This window comes from Ambystoma mexicanum, chromosome 2p (assembly GCF_040938575.1).
Source record: "Ambystoma mexicanum isolate Mex_15411 chromosome 2p, UKY_AmexF1_1, whole genome shotgun sequence".
Taxonomy (NCBI): Eukaryota; Metazoa; Chordata; class Amphibia; order Caudata; family Ambystomatidae; genus Ambystoma; species Ambystoma mexicanum.
In genome coordinates, this window is record NC_090923.1 from 922,267,516 (window position 1) to 922,291,047 (window position 23,532).

The window sequence follows — 23,532 nt, forward strand, 5'->3', positions numbered from 1 at the left end:
GGGTCTGGAAATCTGCACCTCTGGACAGATGTGCACAAACTCCCCACCACTGTATTCCTCGCAGGAAACTCTCTTCGAGTGTGATACTGTCCTCGAAGCTTCCTGATACTTCAATCCAACAAGCGTTCACAGCCAAATGAGGTATATGCATGACGACATCATGCCGAGCAGAGACTTGATGGACCTCACCCTTGCGATCTTCAGGGCCAACAGTAGTTGCACTTTGCCCAAGATGGCCGTTATCCTTTCCTCCGGCATAGACACCAGGCACAACACTGTTGAGTGGGATCCCAGAAACAGCACGTCCTGCGATGGAATCAAGCAGGACTTTGCATAGTTCACCGAGTACCCCAGCTCTGTCAGCAGGTGCACGTTCTTCGCCATGTGGACAACGGCGATCTCCTCTGAGCTGGCCTGGATGAGCCAATCGTCCAGATAAGGGTAGACGTGAATCCCCCGTAGTTGCAGCTATGCCGCCACTGGCACCAGACACTTGGTGAAGACTATTGGCGCCGACACCAAGCCGAAGGGAAGGGCCTTGAATTGGTAGTGCTTCCCTTGCACCACGAAAAGCAGGAACTGGCAGTGCTCTTTGTGAATGGGAATGTGGAAGTATGCATCCTCTAAGTCCAACGACGACAGTAAGTCCCCCTCTTCTAGCTGTCTGAGCACGTGCTGAAGAGTAATCCTACAGAATTTTTGGGACTTGATGTATTTGTTCAGTCGACGAAGGTCGAGAAAGGGCCTCCAGCCCCCGGTCTTCTTTCTGACTGAGTACACTCCGGAGCTGCTTTGGGATGCGCTCTATCGCGCCTTTCCTTAGCATGGCCCGCACCTCCAGCAACAGCTGGGGGAGGTGGTTTTCCTGCCGGGCCACCAGTGGTATTAGAGGACACTTCCGTTGAAATTCCAGGGTGGGTCCGTGGGCGAGAGCGTCCAGCGCCCAACTGTCTGTGGAGATGGTCTTCCACAAGTTCGCCAGCCAGCCTCCCACTGGGGAGCACGGGTGGGGGCCCCGACTCCACAGGCAGTTCAATCCTGCTTGGACGTCGACAGACACCTTGGGTACCCATGGCGATGACGACGTTCGCCTCAGAAGGTCTTGGAGCAGCCCCTGTTGGTCTCCTGGGCCGAAGAGCGGGAGGATTGGCAGTAAGAAGAGGAATCCCTGCCAAATCCCTTGGAGGATCCTTGAGACTTGCTGCCTGAGATCCCAAAGGACGGCTTCCATTGCTGATGAGTGCCCAAAGAACACCCAGTCTCTGTGTCCGTCTTTATGGCTTGGAGAGACTCATTCACAGCCTTCCTGAACAAATTGTCCCCGTCGAAGGGCATGTCCAGCACCTTCGACTTAACGTCTTGCCGAAAGTTGGTGGCCTTGAGCCAGCCACGACGACGAAGGCAAACGCTATTGCCCATCTGGCAGAACCCTGCGTCGGGATGTCTGTGGCCACTGTGATGGCGAGTGTTAGGGAGAATGGATTTTGAGGACTTGATTTTTTTTACCTGGAGAGAGTGAAACCCTTTTTCCCACTCTCTCATGTATTTTAATGTAATTTTATACAGTGTGTTCTTTTTGGTTATGGAGTTCAACAAACTCCATAGGCATCTTTTACAATTGTGTCACACAGCACCTTCAGTGCAGTGGCACAGGGAAGTCTTAGATTTCCCAAAGGTTTAAATACCTTCTCTGGGATGAACTACTGTTTCCCAGAGCAGTAAAGTGAAATTGACTACTTACAATTTTAACTTTTTCGAACCAGCACACACTATCTTACAATAGGGTGCTGGAGGGGTTACCTAGTATCCCCTTTGTCTAGCTTCTCACGTAACATTTTTATGTTACCCTTTCCTCAATGAATGGCTGGTGGCAGTGGTTTACTTTTAACTACCGTGGTGTGCATTTACCACAGGCTGCTTTCACAGCTGCAGTTAAGATGGGACCCGGTCTTTTTTTCACCATTTCTTTGTGGAAAGGTCCTTCTTGAGATTTATTCTGTGAGCCAAACCAGGTTTGGTCACATTGTTCGCTTTGCCTTTAGCTGGATTTACGAGTGAAGCCCACCTCTTGCTCCAGGGTGTCTGGGGTAGGCAGGAAGTGAGGGAGATGCCTGAAACTCCCTGTGCTTAGTCTCTAGGTGACCCAAATGCACTCTGTAGTGATTGGCCGGCTGACTGGCCGACAAGGACAGCCACCCTGCTGGGTGACTGACAGCTAGGCTGGAATGAATGGGAGAGAACTGAATAAAAGGCGAGGCTTTTGGCTTGGAAGGCAGACCACTGGACGAAGGAACTTGAAGAGGACACCTGCTGCAACTCCTGGACCGTTGGTTTGCCTGGTGAAGCCCTGCTGCTGTGCTGAAACCCCAAATTCGTATTGACAGAGAAGCCCCTGTAAGGACAACTACTCCCTTTGAGTTGGTGGGACCAAATCAACTCCAAAGCAAGCCACCTGGACATCCTTCTCGGAGCTGGTTCAATTGAGTTGCTGCTGGAAACCGTATAGCCAGGGAGAGGAACACCAGATTGTATGCATTGCTTTTAAGCTGGCCAAGAGCTCCAAGAAGATCCTCCGGACACCCAGGAAGCAGGACTGACGGAGCCTGAGCCCCCTCAACTGAGTGCGGGACCCCAGAAGCAAGGAAAGTCCATCTCGACAGCCAGGAAGCGCGTTGTTGCTATTTGCGGTAGATGCGAGGAGCTGAAACACTGAACAGCCACTGATTTGAAGATTGCCGGTTGCGAGCGGTGACTGTCCCATTGCAGTGCAGGAGTCCACAGAAGTCCTCCCTCTTGTCCCCATGACAGAGGCCCAGGAACAGTGAGATCTGCAGAGATGCACAGGAACAGAAGTCACCTGCTGCATCTTTTCTTCAATTCAAAGGTACTGTAAAAAGTCTCAGAGAACTTAACTCTTGCTGTAGAGTTGCTTGCATCTTCTATCACTCACAGGTCTAACGGCTTGTGGTCCTACATTTGATTCTTCTTTTCTTCAAAGACTTCTAAAACATAGTGCAAAGACTTTTCTACTTACCTACCAGGAGTGCTTCATCCTATACAAGACTTTTGCCCATTGACTTTGGTCTAGCCTGTTATACTGACTGACTCTGCTGCGGGGATCCAAAAGTATTTGCCTGCTTAATATTATTTGTGGTCTTTTTTTCTAATAATATTCTCCTTTTACCAACTTATAACAGTATTCTTAATGCAAACAGTAAGATATTAATGTCCCCAGCACCCTAGCTACTGTAGTCACCTGAGGGTGTAGGTTGTATCTGTGGGCCATCCCAAAAGGGTCTTCACTGATTTAGAAACAGTGTACAGTATTAAAGTGTATTTGTGTGTTACTCTTATATTGCTCCCTTCTGAAGAAGGCTTATTCTAAATGATAAATACATTAATAATTGTTTATTCAAGAAACCTTGGGTGCAAGCGTTTATTTGAATACTTGTCACTGTGAATCTCTGTGTAACTCCCCTAGAGCTCTCATTGATCCCGCTTGAGATGAGCCTGGCTGCTCAACACGCTACCAAAACTGTGTAGTACAAGCTTATACCAAAGGCTGGGTTCCGTATACCTGTATTTAGAGTTGTGTGTAGTGCACTCAAAGGGTACTGCATACAAACTTTGCCTAACAGCGTGGTCCGACACCACCTCGCCTTCCTGCAGAATCTCCAACGCTTCCAACCTCTTGTCGTCTGGCAGGAAGTCCAGGATAGGGAGCGATCTTGAACCACAACTCCTGGTCGTAATGAGCCACGATGTCGAGTGCGTTAGTGGCCATGATGGTAGTCGCTACAGAATAGAATAGATGACCCGTCGTCCCATGGCATCCAACTTCTTGCCCTCGCTTTCCGGTGGGGTGGCAGCCGCCGAGGCCGAACCAGCCAAGGACTTCTTCATGGCCGCCGCGGACACTACAGAATCCGGGGAAGGCTGGGACCCGAAAGCATTTGGGCGCGGAGACCGGCACCCTGTACTTTTTCTTGAGGCGATCCCTCTTCGCCAGAGCAGTGTAAGGGTTCTTCATGAGCACCAAACCCTCGTCCCAAATGTCATCCAGGAGTGGGACCGAGAGGATGGTCTTCCTCTTCGGGCCGATATAAGAAGCCCTCCACCTCCGGAGCAAGCTGAAAAAGTTCTGATGCTCTGGAGATCGATTGGAACGAGCCAATTTTGTCCGGTGGCGAAGATCTGGGAGGCGGTGACGGGAGGACCCCTAAACCGCCGTCGTCCGTACCCGTGCCCACTGTGTCCGGATCAGTCTCATCCCTCGGGCGGAGGGGGATTCGAGGGGGGCGACAGGTGGCAAGGAGGTGGAGGGGTGTACCCTCCTCTTCTTTGCCGGGGGTTCCCCATGGGGATGTCAGCCGTTGCTGGCACCGCGGGTGGGGCTGCCGGCGCAATAGGCATCCTCGTCTGGATCTCCGACACCGGCGTATGCAGTGCCAAAAGGATGTCCATCGAGATGTCTCTAGGAGGTACCTGAGGTGGGGGTGGCAGCTGAGGTGCAGGCGGAACAGGCTGGGAGCCCAGGCCATTGTCGCTTTGCTGCTCTTACTCGACTGTGACCTCGCCGTCACCTTCGTCGGCGCGCTCGTCGTTGGGCCTGCTTCCTACGTTTCCCTCATCCTGGATGGTTTGCAGACCGGTGAGCTCCTCCTCATAGGAGATATCCATATCCTGGAGGGCCACTGCACCCCCCCTTCTTTGTTTCCAGCGGTGAAGGTCTCGGGGAGATGACGGGCAGCCTCTTCTCCGGGGTCATCTTTATGGGCTGGAACGCAGCCTCCCTCCTGGGAGGAAGGGACGCCCTGGATTTAGGGGTCGCATACTGCTGGGCCGTCTCGGTGGCCTTTGCCAGAGACGCCGCCACTCCCGCGATGGAAGGCTGGGCCTTCGCTGGGTGCACCTTGGCCTTCACGGTCAGGGCCGGAGCCTTGTCCTGCTTGGCCTTTTCCTTAGGGGGAGGGTCTGAGCCACGCTCCCCTTTGGGCTTCTCGGGTAGGATGGACTTGGGCCTCTCCTTGAGTTTGCGCGGATGGTCCGACTTCCCTCTTGGCCTAAGATCCTGAGCAATGACGGGTGACGGAGGCTGTAGACGTCGAATGCGCCCAGGCCGCCGAGGAGCCCATCGCAACAGCGCTCCCAGTGACAGCAGACTCGCAGTGCTTTGCCTTCTGTTGGACCCCCAGGGAAGGGGCGCCCTCAAAGGTCTTAGAAGACCACTCAGCCTTCTTGGAACTGGGGGAGGCCTGCTGCTGGGACCCACTGAGAGCAGAGGCCTTGGCCTGTAGCCACTCGTTGAGCCGCCTGTGCCGATCCTTCATCGTGCTAGGGACCATCGCCTGGCAAAACGCACTTCCTCCTTGTGCGTCGCGTACAGGCAGTAAAGGCATTCGGAATGCTTGTCGTCCGAAAAGACATTCCGCGAGCCACCGCTGGAGCAGATCTTGAACAGGGGAGTCAAATCCTCCTTCTCCTCCAAAATGGTCCACACGGTGTAGACTCGAAAGAATCTTCTGGAAGCCTCTACGAAGAAATTCAATGAATTTTCCGTTAATCTGATCGGTTGATCGATGGAGCACAAGGCCCGATTGACCGAAAAATTAGGAAATACTCTTTCAAAAAGCGAAAAACACAGTAAAAGCTCGAGAGCTAAACACGAGGACTCCCAACACTTCAACGTGCGGTAAAGGTCTGAAGATGGCTGCCAGAGGAGGGCCGTCATTGGCTGGGGGCAGTATTACCCATAGCTCAGTGATTGGTTGTTGTGAGAGAGAGAGAGTTCAGAAATTAAACAAACTGATTTTTTCTTTACCGAGGATTCCCAGCCTGACGACGGGGAATATTCAGGAGCATGTGAATCCATGCCAGACCCCACGCTGGAGAAACTAAGTAAGAACTGTACTTATTTGAGGATATAGAAAAATAATTTTAAAGGAGGACCCCATGCTCCCCAAAACCACTGCTCATAAGAAGCTGTGTGCTGCAATAGTAAAATACAGATGCCTTTAAGAGCTATGGAGAAAAATAGACTGCATATAGACTGCATAGTACAGGTAAAATACAAAAGAATAGAGTTCCGAAAGACAGAGCCCAGAAGAATGAATGAGTGGGAAAAGGCTCCACTCATTCAAGAGTTCAGGCGAAGGTCTAGAGGTTCTACAAAACGTGCTGGGTTTTCTCCCCAACACTTACCTGAAAATGTTTTTGTTACAACTGCAAGTTTACTTGAATGGCTAGTGGCAGCGGTTTTACCTTAGTGACTTTTTAGTCATATTACTCGCAGGCTGTTAAATCAGTATCAGTAATGCAGAGAAGGGCACCATTCTGCTAGAATGGTGGGCAACTCTTTTTCTCCATTTCTCATTTGCTTGTTGTTTCTGAGGTCTTCCCCTGCCATACTAGGTGGGAACAACATCAGTGGAAGTTTTGTCTTCAGCGGGATTCCTTTGGTATTTCACACCTGGGCTCAAGTGTGTCTGAGAAGGCAGGAAGCAAGGGAGGAGTGCAAAACTCCACAGCCCTTTGTCTTCCACCTTGCCTAAAAGGAACCAAGTCCCAGTGGGGGGCTGGCTGTGCTGACTGGACAGCCGAACAGTCAGACCGCCCCTTTCTGCAAACTGCAGGGAGAGATTGCAGAAGTGGAGCTGTAGTTCCTGATAAATACTCCGAACCTGGAAGCTGCTGACAAGTCGACAGCTGAATCTGAAGAGGAAAATGAAGAAAAAAGACATCTGTAATGATTTCCAGCGACCGGAGAGCCAGCTGTGTAACCAGAGCCTGATGCAGCCATATCTTCCAATCGACCTGGAGGTCACGAACGCCACTACTCCTACCCAGACGCTCACAGATCCACTAGTGTCTAGAAGAACTGCATTTTTTGAGCCATCCCACGACGTGCTGCACCCTTGCTGGGCTGCAAACCGCCAATACCCTGGGACCTCGAGCCCGAGTGCGGTGCATGGTCTTCCGAAGTCCAAATCCAGCTGAAACTCTGTTGGACTCCTGCTGGACCTCCAGAGACATGATTTGAATCCCTTAAGTCCCCTCACCAAGAGTGCAGGACAGAGAGAAGAGAATCCTACCGGCAATATTCGTTCTCATCTGGCTGCTATACAAAGGATATGAAACCTTGAGGTTGGGAATCCCCTTCTTCATGGGCATCTGGGGATAGAACTGTCAGAAACAAACCTAAGGTGATGCCACATGGACCGATACTACTTTAATTAATTCACTTTATGCCTTATAAGCAAAAGACTCATTCCATTAAGGAGTACCAGGCTGGGGGGTCAGTGTATGGCAAATGGGACATACAAAGTTTTATCAAAATTTGTTTTCTTTATTAGACCAAATCTATTTTAAAAACATCAAATACAAATATTTAATATTGCATAGTTTTTACATAAAATATGTATAAATTCAAGCTCATATGTTCACTTAATTTCAGGACTATTTGACTATCTGGCCACAGTGGCTTGTACTACTTACATTATTAGTAGGGGCTTAAGAATTTCTTTTGCGCCTTTTTCACTGTGTGTTATTTTGCACAAATGTGTGGTTCTTTGTTTTCTGAAGGCTAGATCTGATGTTTAGCCTAGATATATGCAAGATGTGCGCATGAAATTAAGTGAGCATATGAGCTTGAATTCTTAACCAAATACAAATAAAAGAAATATGAGCTTGAATGTACACAGAATTTATGTCGAAACTATGCAATATTAAAATATATATTTGTATTTGATGCTTTTAAAATAGAACTTGTCTAATAAAAAAAAGAAATTGACACCCCATCCTGGTACTCTTTAATGGAATGAATCTTTTGCTTATAATGCATCAAGTGAATTAAAGTAGTATGTTCCGTGTGGCATCACCTTAGGTTTGTTTCTGCTGTAAAAAGGAGCCAAATCCACAGAGCCGCGCAACTCCATGAAGAAATCTTTGCTGGAAGCCTACTCCGACACATGCTGCTGCAAGTTCCCACCCAGTGTCCAGTTCTTTTGTCTCCAGAAAAAGAATCCAGGGACTGGGTCCTGTGCTGCTGCATCCTGAAGGCATCCACTCCAAAGCTCTCCTTTTCTCCTAAGGTATTGTGTGGGCGTGGGTAGTACTTACCTTAAGTCTGGAGTGCACTTTGTGAGGCTGAGGGGTGATGTGTGGTTGGGTGTTTTCCCATACCACTTGCTCAGTCCTAATGGTGGAACGCATATAGGGAGCATTCTGTGAAGTCCCTCAACACTTTCAACTCATTCTAAAGTGAATACCTATTTAAAAAGATATCCTCTGGAACTTTAACTTTCCTGCAACTGAAATCTATCCTGACCTGCCTACGGCTGGCACCCCCTTTTGCTTCTGAGAAAACTCATGCTATAGACTAGGGAAGGACTTTACAAGATAAGGAGTCTGTCATGAAATTATAACAAGTGTAAAAGTGCTTGCTAAAGAAGTTTGTGTGGTAACTATATCTGTGAAATAAGAAGTTACAAAGTGCCATTAAGTGTATGCTTACCTTTGAGTTGCATTCTGCCCCTCTAAAGTAGGTTTCCCTCCTTCTGAAAAGTAATAAGTATTGGTACTGTTTCATTATTCTTAACTGAATGAGTGTAAAAGCTTACCAATAGGGTTTACCTCCCTTGACTAACATTGTGTCATTCTTAAAGCGTAAGAGTAAAACCATCAGTTACTTTTAGATTACTTTACAGTAAACCAAGGACAGTAAACCAAGGGTAGTAGACCTGGTCAGTCATGCAGTGACACTCAGTTAAGGAATCACTTAGCAAACCAACCTGCAAGTATACTTTTCTGAATAATAGAACACTCATTCAAGGAACAGTAGAAACCTATAACCACATTCTGGATAACACACAGTTATACTAGGTGTTAGGGAGAATGTTAATTTCTGTACAAATTCCCTTGGACCTTAGAGACCCCCATCTCTTTTGCTGGACTCAGGACTTTTTCTTGGGTGAACTACTGTTCCCAAGAATAGTAAGATGACTCCTGTCTTACTTACCTTTTCTTTTGTGGGTCCAGCACACACACAACCTATGTGGAGTGCTGGCGAGTTACATAGTAATTCCTTTATCCCACTTCTCATGTAACATTCTGTTACACTAACTTGAATGGCTGGTGGCAGTGCTTTCTTTTTAACTACCTTGTGCCATGTATCTGCAAGCTTATGTCTCAGCTGCAGTAAAGTACCCAAGAGTGATCATTTTCTCAAAATGGCCACAGTCTTTTTTCACCATTTCTTGTCAGTTAGTTCCTTCTGGGCTTTTACTATGTTTGAATCAGGTTTGGTAGTGTTTGTCCTGAATCACGAACCTTAGGAATTTTGTGTGTACTGGCAGCATTGAAATATGAAAGTATGCATCTTTCATATCCAATGTTGTCATGAAGTCCCCCTGTTTTAGCAATGGGATCACCTCTTGCAGTGTTACCATGCAAAACTTCTGGGGCTTTATGAACTTGTTCGCTGGGCGCAGGTCTAGAACAGGACGCATGGTGAGATCCTTTTTGAGTGCAAGGAAGTACACTGAATAGATACCCTTGTTTACCTGAAGAACCGGGACGGCTTCTATGGCGTCCTTTCCCAGCAGCGCTTCCACCTCTTGGATCAGGATTTGCAGATCTTCCGGTAAAAGGCGTTGATGTTTCGGCAGTCTGAACTGCGGAGGTCGGGCGAATTCCACGCAGTAACCGTGGGCGACCGTCTTTAAGACCCACTGGTCTGAAGTTATCCCCTCCCATGCCTTGAGGAAAGATGTTAATCGCCCCCCGACCGGGGAGACATGGGAGGGGACCTGGACTTGGCGTTCATTTCTGACCCGAAGTGGACGCTCCTCTGGAATTGGAGCCTCTGCCTCTATTCTTTCCGCGCTTCTGACCCCTCTGGGGGTAGTAAGTGGGGCTTGCAGCAGGATGACTTGAGTTGAAGTTGCCCGTGCCGAAATTGTTTTGAGCGGCGCGGGCTTGTCCTCGAAAGGACTGCCGAGAATTACTGCCCCTCTGTGAAGAGGGTTTCTGGGAAATTTGGTGCAGCGACTTAATAGTCTCGTGCTTCTTCTTGGCTGTCTCCAACGCATCGTCTACCGCCTTCCCAAAGAGGTTGGCCTTTTCGATGGGTTTGTTAATAATGGATGCCTGGGTCTCAGGCCTGAAGCCCAACGTGCGCAGCCACGCGTGCCTCTTTAGGAGAGTACCCTGTGAGAGAGACCTGCCTGCTGTCTCTGCGGTGTCCAGGGTATTCTTTACCACATTCCGATTGGCAAGTTTGCCCTCCGAGACAATGGCGAGAAGCTTGGCTCTAGTTGGTTCCGGAACCTCTTGAAGGCCTTACTGGAGTAGGTTCCAATGGGCGTCGACGTAGCTTGCCAGTAACGTTGTGTTATTGGCAATCCAGACGGTATAGGCCGCCACCGATGTAACCCGTTTGCCTAAGGCATACAACCTTTTGGACCCCTTGTCCGGGGGTGACTCTCCCGTGGCAAGGGGAACCCCTGCTCTCTTGCGAGTGTTGGTCACTACCAGCGAGTCTGGGATTGCGTGTCCTCTGATATAAAGCGGGTCGGTGGGGGAGGGTCGGAAAAGTTTTTCGACCCTTGGGTTCACAGCCCTAGTCTGAGCGGGTGTGAGTAAGGAAGGGGCCAGCCGTCTCTTTACAGAGCTCAAGAGAGGGATAGACTGGCTTGCCGGAGGCTTTTCATTAATTATGTCCTCCGCGAAATCTTGTTCGGGCAGGGCTTCCAGCGTGGCAATTTTAAAGAATTCTGCTGCTTTTTTTAACATGTTGTTGAAAGCCATCTGATCATCTACCGGGGAAGCTTGTTGAATCGGGGTGGATGGGGGAGAGTCGAGGCAAAAGATATCAGAGTTGTGATCGTTCTGCTGGGAGTCCGCCCAGTTGTCCGTTGCCTCTTGATTTTCCCCATAGTTGTCCAGAAAAGAAGACTCTTCTTCTGTATAGATGTCTCTATACATGTCCATCTGGACATCTTGATAGTCAACTTGGTGTTGGACATCTAGGTGTTGGACATCTTGTGTTTGAGAGTTAGGGTCTACCCAAGCTTTTTTCGGCAGAGGTTGATCAGAAGCCCTGAAAAACTGCTCCAGCCGATCCATACACCCCTCGAATTGCTCCGTGGTCCACTTGGATGACCCAAATGGACCTAGCTGAGTAGGAACCGTGTTCTCTGTCCTAAGGCGTTGAGAGGATCTCCTCAGGGTGCTTGAGAGGGGTAACTGGCTTTCTTCGTAAGAGTCTTCGGGATCGTCTTCCCAATCAGTGGAAAACTTTTCGGCGGATTGGCCCATAACTGTGGGCGGAACTGGTACTAGGCCCACCGCCGTAGCAATCCTATTGATGCTCTTACGGATAGTCACCGAATCTTCGGGAGACAACGCCTCTGGTGATGTGTCGGCAACAAAAATGTCTTCCGCGGCTCCAGAAGGGCCAGTGGATGGGTTCTCGGGTAGAGGCCTACTTGTAGTTTTCAGGCCTGTACGGGCCTTGGGAACCTTGGAATCCGTCAAAGTTTCTTGTTCTGAAACTTCGGCGCATGTAGTTTGGGGAGTAGCACCCTTGTTATGTTTCTTATGCCCAGTCGTCATGCGCTGCTGCGGATGCGGGGAAGGCTTCGGATCAGACCGATCCGTGGGCGTCGCCGAAGTTTCCGTCGGACCCGTTGGCGCTTTCGCCTTCTTCGACGAAGTCGTCGAGGAGGGCGCTTGGGTTGTGTGCTTTGTGCGGTGCGATTGCACGCCCCTGTAGCAAGACCGGAGTCGAGCCTGGAAGAGTCGGGGACGGGCGTGGCGGCCCTAGAATAGTCCGCCTCAAGGTCTATAAGGTCCGCGTTGGACGTTTGGTCATCCGATGTACCCCCGTCACTTTCGGCTGGTGTCGCGGCAGGGGAGGGAGGCTCCACGCGTGACGTTCCGTACGCGGCCCACCGCTTCAACCGGCGCTCCTTAAGGGTTTTAGGTTTAAGAAGTTTACACGCCGAACACCGCTTCTCGTTGTGCTCTAGAGGGAGACAAGCGCTACACGACATGTGCGCGTCTTTCCACAGATATCTGACCCTAAACACAGGGCAGAATCTAAATGGAGTCCTTTCCATAGCAAAAGGGAAGGGTGACCAGACCAAAAAGGAAAGCAGTGGAAAAGAGGAAAGACATAACAGTATGGCAAACCCCGAGCCCACTCTCCCTACTGTGTAGGCCGGCCAGAAGGCCCGACCATGTGGAAGTCCGAACGCCAGATCTTAGGCGCCGGAACCCACAGCCGTAGACGATTCCCCCGTAGTCTCGTCAAAGATGTTCTTGATGGGCGAAGTGACTTAACGGGGAATAACTGATAATTCGGTAAGATAAACAATGTCTCATGAAGAGCTCCACTATAGGGCGACCAGTTATCTGGGCGGAAAAAAACAATCTGAGGGCCCTCGGCGCGTGAGGGATTTTGGGTACTACACACGTCACAATAGGGATAGTGTTTCAGACACGCCTATGCCGACGTCCCCTTTCGGTCCCCCAAAAGACACGATGCAATACTCCGCGGTTACCACTGGATGTCGGACCATATGCACATCATGTGATTCTAAGCAGATTAACAAGCATCAGAACCGTATTTACTAATATCGTTGTACAGCTCTACAGCTCACATTACCCCTCTTAAGATGGGCCTGGCTGCTCAGTCACTCAGTTTTCTTATCGGCAGAGGACCTCTGAAGACAACTCCGCCCCCTTTGGCTGGTGGGATTAACCACCCCTGAGACACTGCAGTTCGAGCCATCCCACGAAGTGCTGCGACCTTCCAGGGCAGCAAACAGAATAGGGAACCAAGCTGCAACTCAATGAGGAGGCCCAACAAGGCTGACACACGTCTGGGGTTGCTTGTGTTTCCGTGCACAGGGGACACAGACTAGCTGTTTGGACAAGGCTGCTCCCATTGGTGGCAGTATCTGACTGATTTGCATATGGCTGGACTCCTTTTGCAATGGAACAGAAAGGGCTAAAAAATGTTGGCGTGGAAGGTTGCCCAGAGCAAAGCCAGTGGTTCAGCTTAATTCAAAATCTTCCACCCATCATTTGTTGGGTTTCAGTATGTCTTCCTGTGTGAGAGGGTATGCCCAGTTGTGGGTCCCGTGCTCGCTGCGCCATAGGGAATCAAGCTGCACCTCACTGAGGAGGTCCAACAAGGCCGAAACATGGCTGGGGTTGCTTGTTTATCCGTGCAGAGGAGACCCGGCATAGCAGTTTGGACAGGGCTGCTCCCATTGGTGGCAGTACCTGACTGATTTGCATATGGCTTGACACCTTTTGCAATGGCTCAGAATAGCAAAAACCGGTGGCATGGAAGGTTGCCCAGAGCAATGCCAGTGGTTCAGCTTAATTCAAAACCTTCCACCCATCATTTGTTTCGTTTCAGCAAACAAAGACTACCAGGGGACCTCTGACCTATTTGCAGTGCAACGTCTTTGTGTGAACTAATCCCCCCAGAACTTTGTCGCGCTCCAGTTGGACATCTAGAGGCAAGACCGCACTCATCAAAGTCCCTGTCACCAGAGTGCAGGACTGCAGAATCGAGGCAGAACAACCAGGCGGTAACCGTCAACTGCTGAAGCTGATAAAGGTGCCAAAATCCCAGATCGTCAAGGGAGACCAAAGAAATCCCTGCTGAGGGTCTTTTCTCACGACTGCTGCTGTGATCCCATTCAGAGACCTTCCTTTCGTCACCAGATCGAGGAAATCAGAAGACTTGGTCAGAAAGAATCCAGCTGCATTTTCATCAACCACTCCAAGGTACTGTGTGGCTCAAGGTAGAACCTACCTCTAACCGAATAGTCGCTCCTGTGCGACTGGAGTGCGATAGCAGGTGTTTGGGTGTTCACCCATACCTCTTGGACAAGCTCAACATCTTGCTCTCATTTAGGGAGTCCTTTGCAGGGTCCTTATTTGTTGTTATCCTACTAAAGCATTTTATTTACAGTAACTAAAGTATCCTGAGGAACTTTGCCCTTTTCTGCTGCTGCATAAAAATAAAACCTTTGCTCCCTACACTACACAGACTGATGAACAATTGACTAGTTAGGGATTGGACTGCTAAAGCATTGGAAGCCTTGAAACGTGTTGCTAAGAAGTAAAACACTGCTCCTAGTACTGAATAATCACCTTTTTCCTTCCTACAGACTGAGTGGCTTTGTAAATGAATGAAACTGTAATTTCACTAACAAATGCGGGTGTGCGCCACTATTACTTAAACAGTGGAACTGTCTGTTAGGCAAGATTGTATGCAGTACCCTTTGTGTGCACTACAACAACCCTGACCTCCTGGCAATAGGTACCCAAACTTTGGTATAAATCTGTACTACACAGGTTGGTAGCGTGTTGAGCAGCCAGGCTTATCTCAATAGGGGTCAATGTGAGCTGTAGGACAGTTACAGAGATTCACAGTGACTAGTATTAAAATAAACACACAAGGTTCTTTCAATAAACTATTATTAATTTATCAGTCAGTTAGAATAAGCCTTCTTCAGAAGGGAGCAATATAAAAGCAATACACAAATACACTCTCCAAAACTACACACTCTTAGTTTCTAAATCAGTAAAGACCCTTTTGGGATGGCCCACAGTCACAACCTACACCCTCAGGTGAGGGTGCTGGGGACATTCATATCTTACTGTTGCATTTAGAACATTCTTAGGAATTGGTCAAAGGAAAAGGTTATTAGAACAAACAAGAGACAACAAAAATTCTTAAGCAGGCAAATACTTTCGGACCCCCTAAGCAGAGTCATTCAGTATAACAGGTTAAGCCAAAGTCAATGGGCAAAAGTCTATCTGAGCTGAAGCACTTCTGGTAGGTTAAGTAGAAAAGTCTTTGCACAATGTTTTAGAAGTCTTTGGCGAAAAGAAGAATCAATGTAGGGCCACAAGCTATTTAGGCTTGTGAGTAGTAGAAGATGCAAGCAACTCTACAATAAGAGGCAGGTTCTGTCAGACTATAAAGTACCTTTGGAGTGAAGAAAAAGTGCAGCAGATGACTCCTGTTCCTGTGCAGCTCTGCCTCACTGTTTCTGGGCCTCCGTCGTGGGGACAAGAGGGACGACATCTGGGGACTCCTGCACTGCAATGGGAGGGTCACTGCTCACAACCAGCAATCTTCAAACAAGTGGCACTTCAGTGTTTCAGCTCCTTGCAACTATCGCAAATAGCAACACAGCGGTTTCTAGGGTCCCGCACTCTGTTGTGGAGGGGACCTGGGGGGTTCAGGCTTGGTCTGTCCTGCTTGCTGGTAGTCTGGAAGATCTTCCTGGAGCTCTTGGCCAACTTAAAAGCAACATACAATCTGGTGTTCCTCTCCCTGGCTATTCAGTTTCCAGCAGCAACTCTTTGGAAATTCAACCAGCTCCGAGAAGATGTCCAGGTGGCTTACTTTGGAGTTGATTAGTCCCACCGACTCAAGGAGAAAAGTCGTCCTTGCAGGGGCTTCTCTGTCGATACGAATTTGTAGTTTCAGCACAGCAGTAGGGCTTCGTCAGGTAAACCAACGGTCCACGAGTTGCAGCAGGCGTCCTCCTCAAGTTCTTCTTCGGTTCCTTCGTCCAGTGGTCGACTCTGCCCTCCAAGCCAAACGCCTAGCCTTTTATTCTGGTTTCTCCCATTAATTCAAGCCAAGCTGTCAGTCACCCAGCAGGGTGGCTGTCCTTGCCGGAAAGTCAGCTGGCCAATCACCACAGAGTGCATTTGTGTCTCCTAGGAGACTAAGCTCAGGGAGTTTCGGGCACCTCCCTCACTTCCTGCCCCCGCCAGACACCCTGGAGCAAGAGGAGAGTTTCACTTGTGAACCCCCGCCAAAGGCAAAGTGAACAATGGGACCAAACCTGGTTTGGCGTGCAGAGTAAATCTCAAGAAGGACCTTTCCAAAAAGAGGTGATGAAAAAAAAAAGACCGGGAACATTTTGACAAAAATGGCACCCTTGGGCACTTTACCGCAGCTGTGAACGCAGCCCGTGGTAAATGCACAACACAGTAGTTAAAAGTAAACCACTGCCACCAGCCATTCAGTGAGGAAAGGGTAACACAAAAATGTTACATGAGAAGCTAGACAAAGGGGATACTAGGTAACCCCTCAAGCACCCTATTGTAGGATAGTGTGTGCTGGGTCTAGAAAGTTACAAATATAAGTAAAGTCAATTTCACTTTACTGTTCTGGGAAACAGTAGTTTATTCCAGAGAAGGTATTTAAACCTTAGCAGAAATCCAGAGGATTTCTATGTGACACTGCACTTAAGGTGCTGTGTGTCACAATGTAAAAAGATGCCGCCTATGGAGTTTGTCAGACTCCAAAACCAAAAGAAACCCAACGTTCAAAAATCACATTAAAGTACACGAGAGAGTGGAAAAAGGGTCTCATTCTCTCGAGGTTAGAAAAAATCAAGTCCTCAAAATCCAACTAAGTTGCTGGGGGTCTCTAAGGTGGAAGGAATTAGCACATTTCTGAGAATTCTCCCTAACACTGTAATTTTCTGTAACAATTTGCTAAGTAGTGAGCCGGAGTCACCAGAGGAGTTTAACAAATAATATTTATTTGCACAGCACTTCACGTTGCATACGGTTTGTTCAGAAAAAAAGTCTCTAATCAAAATAAACAAGGTGTATGTTTCCCCTTACAGAACGTGACCGGGAAACAAGGGGTTTTAAGCAAGCAAGTTCATACCGTGTTAAACAAGGAATGCGGTATATTCAAACCAAGATCGTCCGTCACGGCAATTCCAAATTGACAAGCCCAGATTGAGCCGTCAGCTTCAAGGGTGGAAGCCCTCCGTTTGCAACGGGTCGTTCGTGTTGTGCTGAGCGTTTTCTTCACACGCTCACGCCCTTCCCTGCTGTTCTGTTCTATACCCTTTTCCCTTAACAGGTCCGCTGCTACAGGTTCCCCACTACACAAATGTAAGCGCAAGCAACTACTATTAAGCAGTCACTTATGAAAAGAAATGTTGATATTTCATATTGGCTAGTCCAAAAAAGTATTTACCTATATAAAATAAATGTATATTTTAATATATCTTCCAGTGTGTAAGAGTTTCTTTGGACTATTGTATTGACTGGGATCATTGTACTTACCTACAGCTTACATCCTCCTGATAAGATAAGCCTGGCTGCTCTGCCATTCTACCAATCCTTTGGGTAGTGGAGACTTCTATTACGAGTTGGTGACCTGTATACCAAGCAATAGTTTTAAGGAGTCTTACCTCTAGGTGGACTTCAAGAAAACCTGCCTGACACTACTCTCTGCTACTGCATTCTCTACACACCACTTGTGTTTTTTGAAAATTCAAAACAAACAAAGGAAGAAAGAACCAATTAACTGTCGTCGCCTGACAGAAAAGGGAAATACTGATTAGTTGATACTTGGTGTGCTCTTACCATTAAACATTATGAACTGGGGAATAGGAGGACTGGTATACAGCTCTGTAAACCTGCGTTCAAATAAATAGTAAGCAGAGAGGATACATGGTATACAATGTCCTAATAGAACTTTCTAAAATCTGAAAAAAGAATAGGTTAATAAGGAGGGTCAAATTCCATTTTATACTCACCCATCCTTCTGGTCAGGCTTCTGCTGCAGTCCTGAGAGCAGGCCAATGAGACACTGCTCATAATCAGCTGAGTTTCCTTCTGGGTAGTTGTTAAGGTAGTTGTTGTACTCCTGGAAAAGCCAAGAGAAGGCCAAATCCAAGCGGCTCCGGATATCTTCCAGGATGAAAGCTAGAACCTTGACTTTCAGATTGCGTTCAAACTCTGTCACTATACGGGAAAGGATCTTCACCCGAGCCTAATAGAAAAACAACAAGATTATATTTTTTATTTCATGTACGTTAAAAACATGACACTGGTATTTTTGGCAAAACAGGAACCAAGGCGACATGCTAAATAAATGAAAAGAAACAAAAATCCTTATAATTAAGTACATTTTTACTGATTGAATACAGAAAACATATAGAAAAAGGTTACTCACCTGCTCTAATAATACTTCGTGAAAAGGTGCCTCTATTGAAAACATACGAGTGAACTGACATCTTGTGGACCATATCATAATTCCAACAAGGTTGTGTAAGTAATGAAGCCAACAACAAGATCATGTGCAGTTCTTCAACAAATCTTTGGCTTGCCTCACCTCTGTACATAGCCTACAAATGTCATAATTGGTTCCTTAAACACCACAGAGGAGTACAAATCTCAAATGGACCAGCCGGTCCAACCACCTTGTTAGGGAGAATTCTCAGAAATGTGCTAATTCCCTTCTACCTTAGAGACCACCAGCTCTTTTGCTGGACTTAAGGACTTTTAATTTCTATCCTGGAGAGAGTGAGACTGTTCTCCCGCTCTCTCATGTATTTTTCTGTGATTTGAACTCCGTTTCTCTTTTGGTTTTGGAGTCTGACAAACTCCATAGGCATCATCTTTTTACATTGGAACACACAGCACCTTCAGTACAGTGTCACATAGAAATCCTTTGGATTTCTGCTAAGGTTTAAATACCTTCTCTTGGATAAACTACTGTTTCCAAGAGCAGTAAAGTGAAATTGACTTTACTTATAATTTGTAACTTTCTAGACCCAGCACACACTATCTTACAATAGGGTGCTGGAGGGGTTACTTGGTATCCCCTTTGTCTAGTTTCTCATGTAACATTTTTATGTTACCCTTTACTAATGGGCCCGGTCATCTTTTTTTTGCCATTTCTTGTTTGAAAGCCCTTCCTGAGATTTACTCTGTGTGCCAAACCAGGATTGGCTCCTTTGTCAATTTTTTCTTTGGCGGGATTTCCTAGAGAAGCCCGCCTCTGGCTCCAGCATGTCTGGCAGGGCAGGAAGCAAGGGAGGTGCCCAAAGCTCCCTGTGCTTAGTCTCCTTGGTTACAGGAATGCGCCCAAAGGTGATTTGCCCGTTGGCTGTCCTTCGAGGACAGCCACCCTGCTGTGTGAGTGACAGCTAGGCTGCCAATGAATGGGAACGACTTGCATAAAAGGCGACGTCTTTTTTAAGGAAGGCAGAGTACCACTGGACAAAGGAACCGAAGAAGAAACTGGAAGAGAAGCTTGCTGCACCCTCCTGGACCGTTAGTTTGCCCGGTGTAGCTCTGCTGCAGTGCTGAAGCTCCGAATATCTAATCAACTAGAGCAGCCCGGAAAGGACGACTTCTCACGTTGGGTTGGTGGGACCAATCAGCCCCAAGACAAACTCGACTGGAACCGCTCTCTCTGCTGGCTGTACTTCTTCGCTTCTGCAGGAACCCAGTGCCAGGGACAGGAACACCAGAATCGAGTTCATGACCTTTAAGCCGGACCCGAGCTCAAGGAAGATCCTCCGGACTCCCTCGAAGCAGGACTAACCAAGCTTGAGCCACCTCAACAGAGTGCTGGACCCCCAGAACCAAGGCACATCCACAAGGTGTCCAAGAACCGCAGTGATGCTATTTACGAGTAGCTGAAACCGCGAAGTGCAGATGATCTGAATTGCGTGCATTGCTGCCGCCAATCTTCAATTTGTAGTGTAAGTGATTTCAATCCGGCACTTCACCCAAGTCTATGCCTAGCGTGCAATGCACAACTGAAATCCTTATTTATTTGTGTCTGAAAGTTCTTTTATTCTGAACGATGTACCACTTATATCACGCCCCTCTCTTGGAACCCCCCCGGTCACACTGAACCAGGAATCAGGCTGGTTTGCAAAGTTAAAATATTTATTTATATATTCACACTATAATCACACTATTTTTAATGGCGATACAATAATCACCAATGGGGTGATGTCACACTAAGCAATCTCTTTAATCACAAGGAGTAATAATGAGCAAAAACAATGTGACAAAGAAGAACAAGTTACTTATTACCTGGTAACGTTCTTTCGATGGGATGTTCCTCCAACGTATTCCTTATCTTTGATAGATCATCTCCAGCTTGCTGGCCTCGGAAAAAAATTTCAGTAGAGAGCGCTGCGCGTCGACGTCCCTCGAGCCGATGTCCCTCGACAGCCTCCGTATTGGCGCCGACGTCATCACGCGTATAAGTAGACTCACGCAGCGTCCATTGCTCAGTTCCGTTTTGACGTTAACAGTTGTTTTACATTAATTGGTTATTGACCTTGAAGGAGCGTAAGCTGCAACCACAAGGGAAGTATTACTGCGGGAATGGATGGGAGGGGCGATAAGGAATACGTCGAACATCCCATCAAAAGAAGGTTACCAGGTAAGAAGTAACTTGTTCTTCAAAGGGATTGTGTCCTCCAACGTATTCCTGATCTTTGATAGACTCCCATAGCAGTGGTGTGTAATTGGAGGTGGGAGTAAGAACGCCATGTTTCCCTTTAGGAATGTGCAGAATGTAATACAGCTTTGCCAAACCTAGTCTCTTGACCAGAGGAGGAATCCAGGTTGTAAAATCTTGTGAATGTATGTGCGGACGACCATGTGGTAGCCGCACATATGTCTCGAATCGGAATCCCTCTTTGGAGGGCCGAAGAGGCTGCGATACCCCTGGTTGAATGAGCCCTAAGATTTTGAGGAGGCTCTTTCCCTGCTAGTTTGTAACATTCCAAAATGGCCAAAATAATCCATCTGGAAATGGTCTGTTTTGTTATCGGTAGACCCAATTTGTGCCCTGAGTAACCTACGAACAGTTGGTCTGCTTGCCTAATCATAGCAAGTCTGCTGATGTAAAAGCTTAAAGCCCGCCTTGGGTCCAGCCTATGTAGCCTTTCTTCCTCTTTCCCCCGATGGGGAGGAGGATAGAATGAAGGTAAGGTAATTTTCTGAGTGATGTGGAATTCAGAAACCACCTTTGGGAGGAAATTAGGCTTCACCTGTAGGGCAACTGTCTTTATGAAAAATTGTATGAGGGGGTTTATAAGATAGAGCTTGTAATTCGCTCACCCTTCTAGCAGATGTTAATGCCACTAACAAGACAGTTTAAAGGGTGAGAAATCTTAGCGAACATGAGTGGAGTGGTTCAAAAGGAGTACCCATCAGGAAATTTAAGACTAAATTTAAGTCCCATAAAGGAACCTGGAACGGTCTTGGAGGGTAGACATTAGTTAATCCCTTTAGAAATTGTATTACTAAGGGTAATTTGAAATACAATGGCTCCTCTGCAGTGCGCTTGAAGATCGATAGCGCTGCAAGATAGCCCTTGATAGTGCCAACTTGAAGGCCTGAATTTGCCAAGTAGAGTAGAAAGGATAACACTGTTGGTGTACCACATGAAAAGGGGTCGATATTCTTTTCTCTACACCAGCTGCAAAATTTGTTCCAACAGCAGTGGTATAAAGACTTTGTTGCTGGCCTTCTGGCCGAAAGCAACACCTACATGACGTCATCAGGGAGGTCCCAATCCTTGTATCTCGACCTTTCAGAAGCCAGGCGTGAAGGTTGAGGGTTCTGATGTCTGGATGGAGAACCTGACCTCCCTTCTGTGAGAGAAGATTCTCCTTGAGTGGACGACTAATTGGAGGGCAGATGGACAAAGTGAGGGGGTGAACAAAACTCCATGTGCTTAATCCCCTTGGTTACAGGAATGCACCAAAGGTGATTGGCCGGCTGGCTGTCTGGCAAGGACAGTCACCCTGCTGTGTGATTGACAGCTAGGCTGAAATGAATGGGAGAAACCTGCATAAAAGGAGGCTCTTTGGCTTGGAAGGCAGCGTCGACCACTAGACGAAGGAATCCGAAGAAGAACTTGGAAGAGACGCCTGCTGCAACTCCTGCAAGGACGACGTCTCCCCTTGAGTTGGTTGGCCCAATCAACTCCAAAGTGAACTTGTTTGGACATAATTTGGGCATAATTTCGAAGATGGCTGTACTTCCACTGCTGCTGGAGAGGAACCAGAAGTCCTCCCTCTTGTCCCCACGCCTGAGGCAAAGGAACAAAAGGATCTGCAGAGCCACACAGGAACAGAAACAACCAAGAGAACTTAGCTTTTGTTGTTGTAGCCTTACTTTATCTCAGTTGAGACTTGTCTTGGTTGCTTCTGTAGAGTTGCTTGCATCTTCTACTTCTCACAAGCCTCCCAGCTTGTGGCCCTACTTGATGCTACTTTTTCTACAAGACTTCTAAAACTTTGTGGAAGACTTTTACTTACCTACAAGAAGTGCTTCAGCTCACCTAGACTTTTGCCCAATTGACATTGGCTGGCCTGGCTCCCTGAATAACTTGTCTTTCCTCTGACATTGTGTTTTACCTTTCATTCCAGGAAGGGGTTAACTTACTTTGCCTTGGGGGGTCCATAAGTACTTACCTGCTTCCAAATAATTGTGTGATCTCTTGCTTTATTCTATAACCCCTTTTCTTTTACATGCTTTTCAGTAGAATCTAAGAGTGTGCATTTTGAAGTATATTTGTATGTTACTGATAGATTGCCCCTTCTAAAGAAGGCTTATTCAAACTGACAGTTAAAAAGAACAATAATTGTTTATCCCCTTAACTGCCATGGGTTTCCCCACCTAGTGCCAAGGCCTTTTTTGGGGATTTCGGTATGTCGCCTGTTAGGGAGAATTCTCTGTTTAGGCTGAATTTCCTAACCTAGTGAGTCCCCCAGCAGCTTTGCTGGATTTTTGGGGTTTATTTTTTTCTCCTGCCAAGAGTGAGACTCTTTTACCCTCACTCTTGGACATGATTTGAGTGTGTTTCTTTGAATCTAGATGTGTTTGATGGGCTATGGGGTCTTTTACTCCATCGGGCTTCATGTGTTTTTGTAATGTGTGGCTCACAGCACCCTCAGTGCAGTGACACAGGGGTGTCATAGTGACCCCCCAGTATAGACTCCATACCCTGGGACTGACTACTGTCTCCCAGGGCATGTAAAGTCACCATTGACTTTACTAGTCTTAAATTCTGAACAGAACCAGTATAAACCATCATATTGTGGACGTACTGGCTGGGGCAATTCGATTTCCCCAGGGTCTGTTAGTCGAGGGGGCACGTCTCCGTCCCCCCTGATCGAGTTTTGGCTGGTGGCAGTGGATACTACTTTTTATATTCAACTGCGAATATTTTCCTATGGGATTTCCCATTGTTTTAGGCTACTCTCTTTACTTAATTATTTACGGTAGCCTCGAATATACCGCCGGTTTATTTAATTAATATCAATTCGCCGGTTGGTATTTTTTGCCAAAACTTGATTCTAAAATGGCGTTTGTGTTCTCTTCTGTGACTCCAACCCAAATCGAGCCCTTTGTTCCACTTTTTGGCGGGCTTCTCCACAGAAGCCCTCCAAAGTGGTGCCACTCTGTCTGGGGTACTTAGGATGGGTGGAGGGGAATTTAGGCACCCTGGACTGAGTTGCCTAGGCAACTCAAGTAGCACTCCATCCTGATTGGCCCAAGTGGTGAGCTGGCCGGCTCACCACTTAGCATGTTTGAGTGACAGCTAGGCTGAGTGAATGGGGTTTTGCTGCATAAAAGCAGGGCTTTGGGGACTGGAACTTCAGAAGTCGCCACAGGACCTAAGAATCCGACGAGGGAGAAGCTGAG

General features: G+C 47.6%; 1 protein-coding gene across 4 annotated transcripts in view; it reads right to left on the reverse strand.

Moving 5' to 3' along the window:
- The window catches only part of SYMPK (symplekin scaffold protein), a 1,074,521-nt gene that overhangs the window by 543,070 nt on the left and 507,919 nt on the right, over positions 1-23,532 (reverse strand). For all 4 annotated transcript variants that reach the window (XM_069644649.1, XM_069644648.1, XM_069644647.1 and 1 more), the window contains exon 15: positions 17,604-17,839. In XM_069644649.1, coding sequence (XP_069500750.1) covers positions 17,604-17,839 — 236 coding nt within the window. The remainder of the gene's footprint in view (positions 1-17,603; positions 17,840-23,532) is intronic.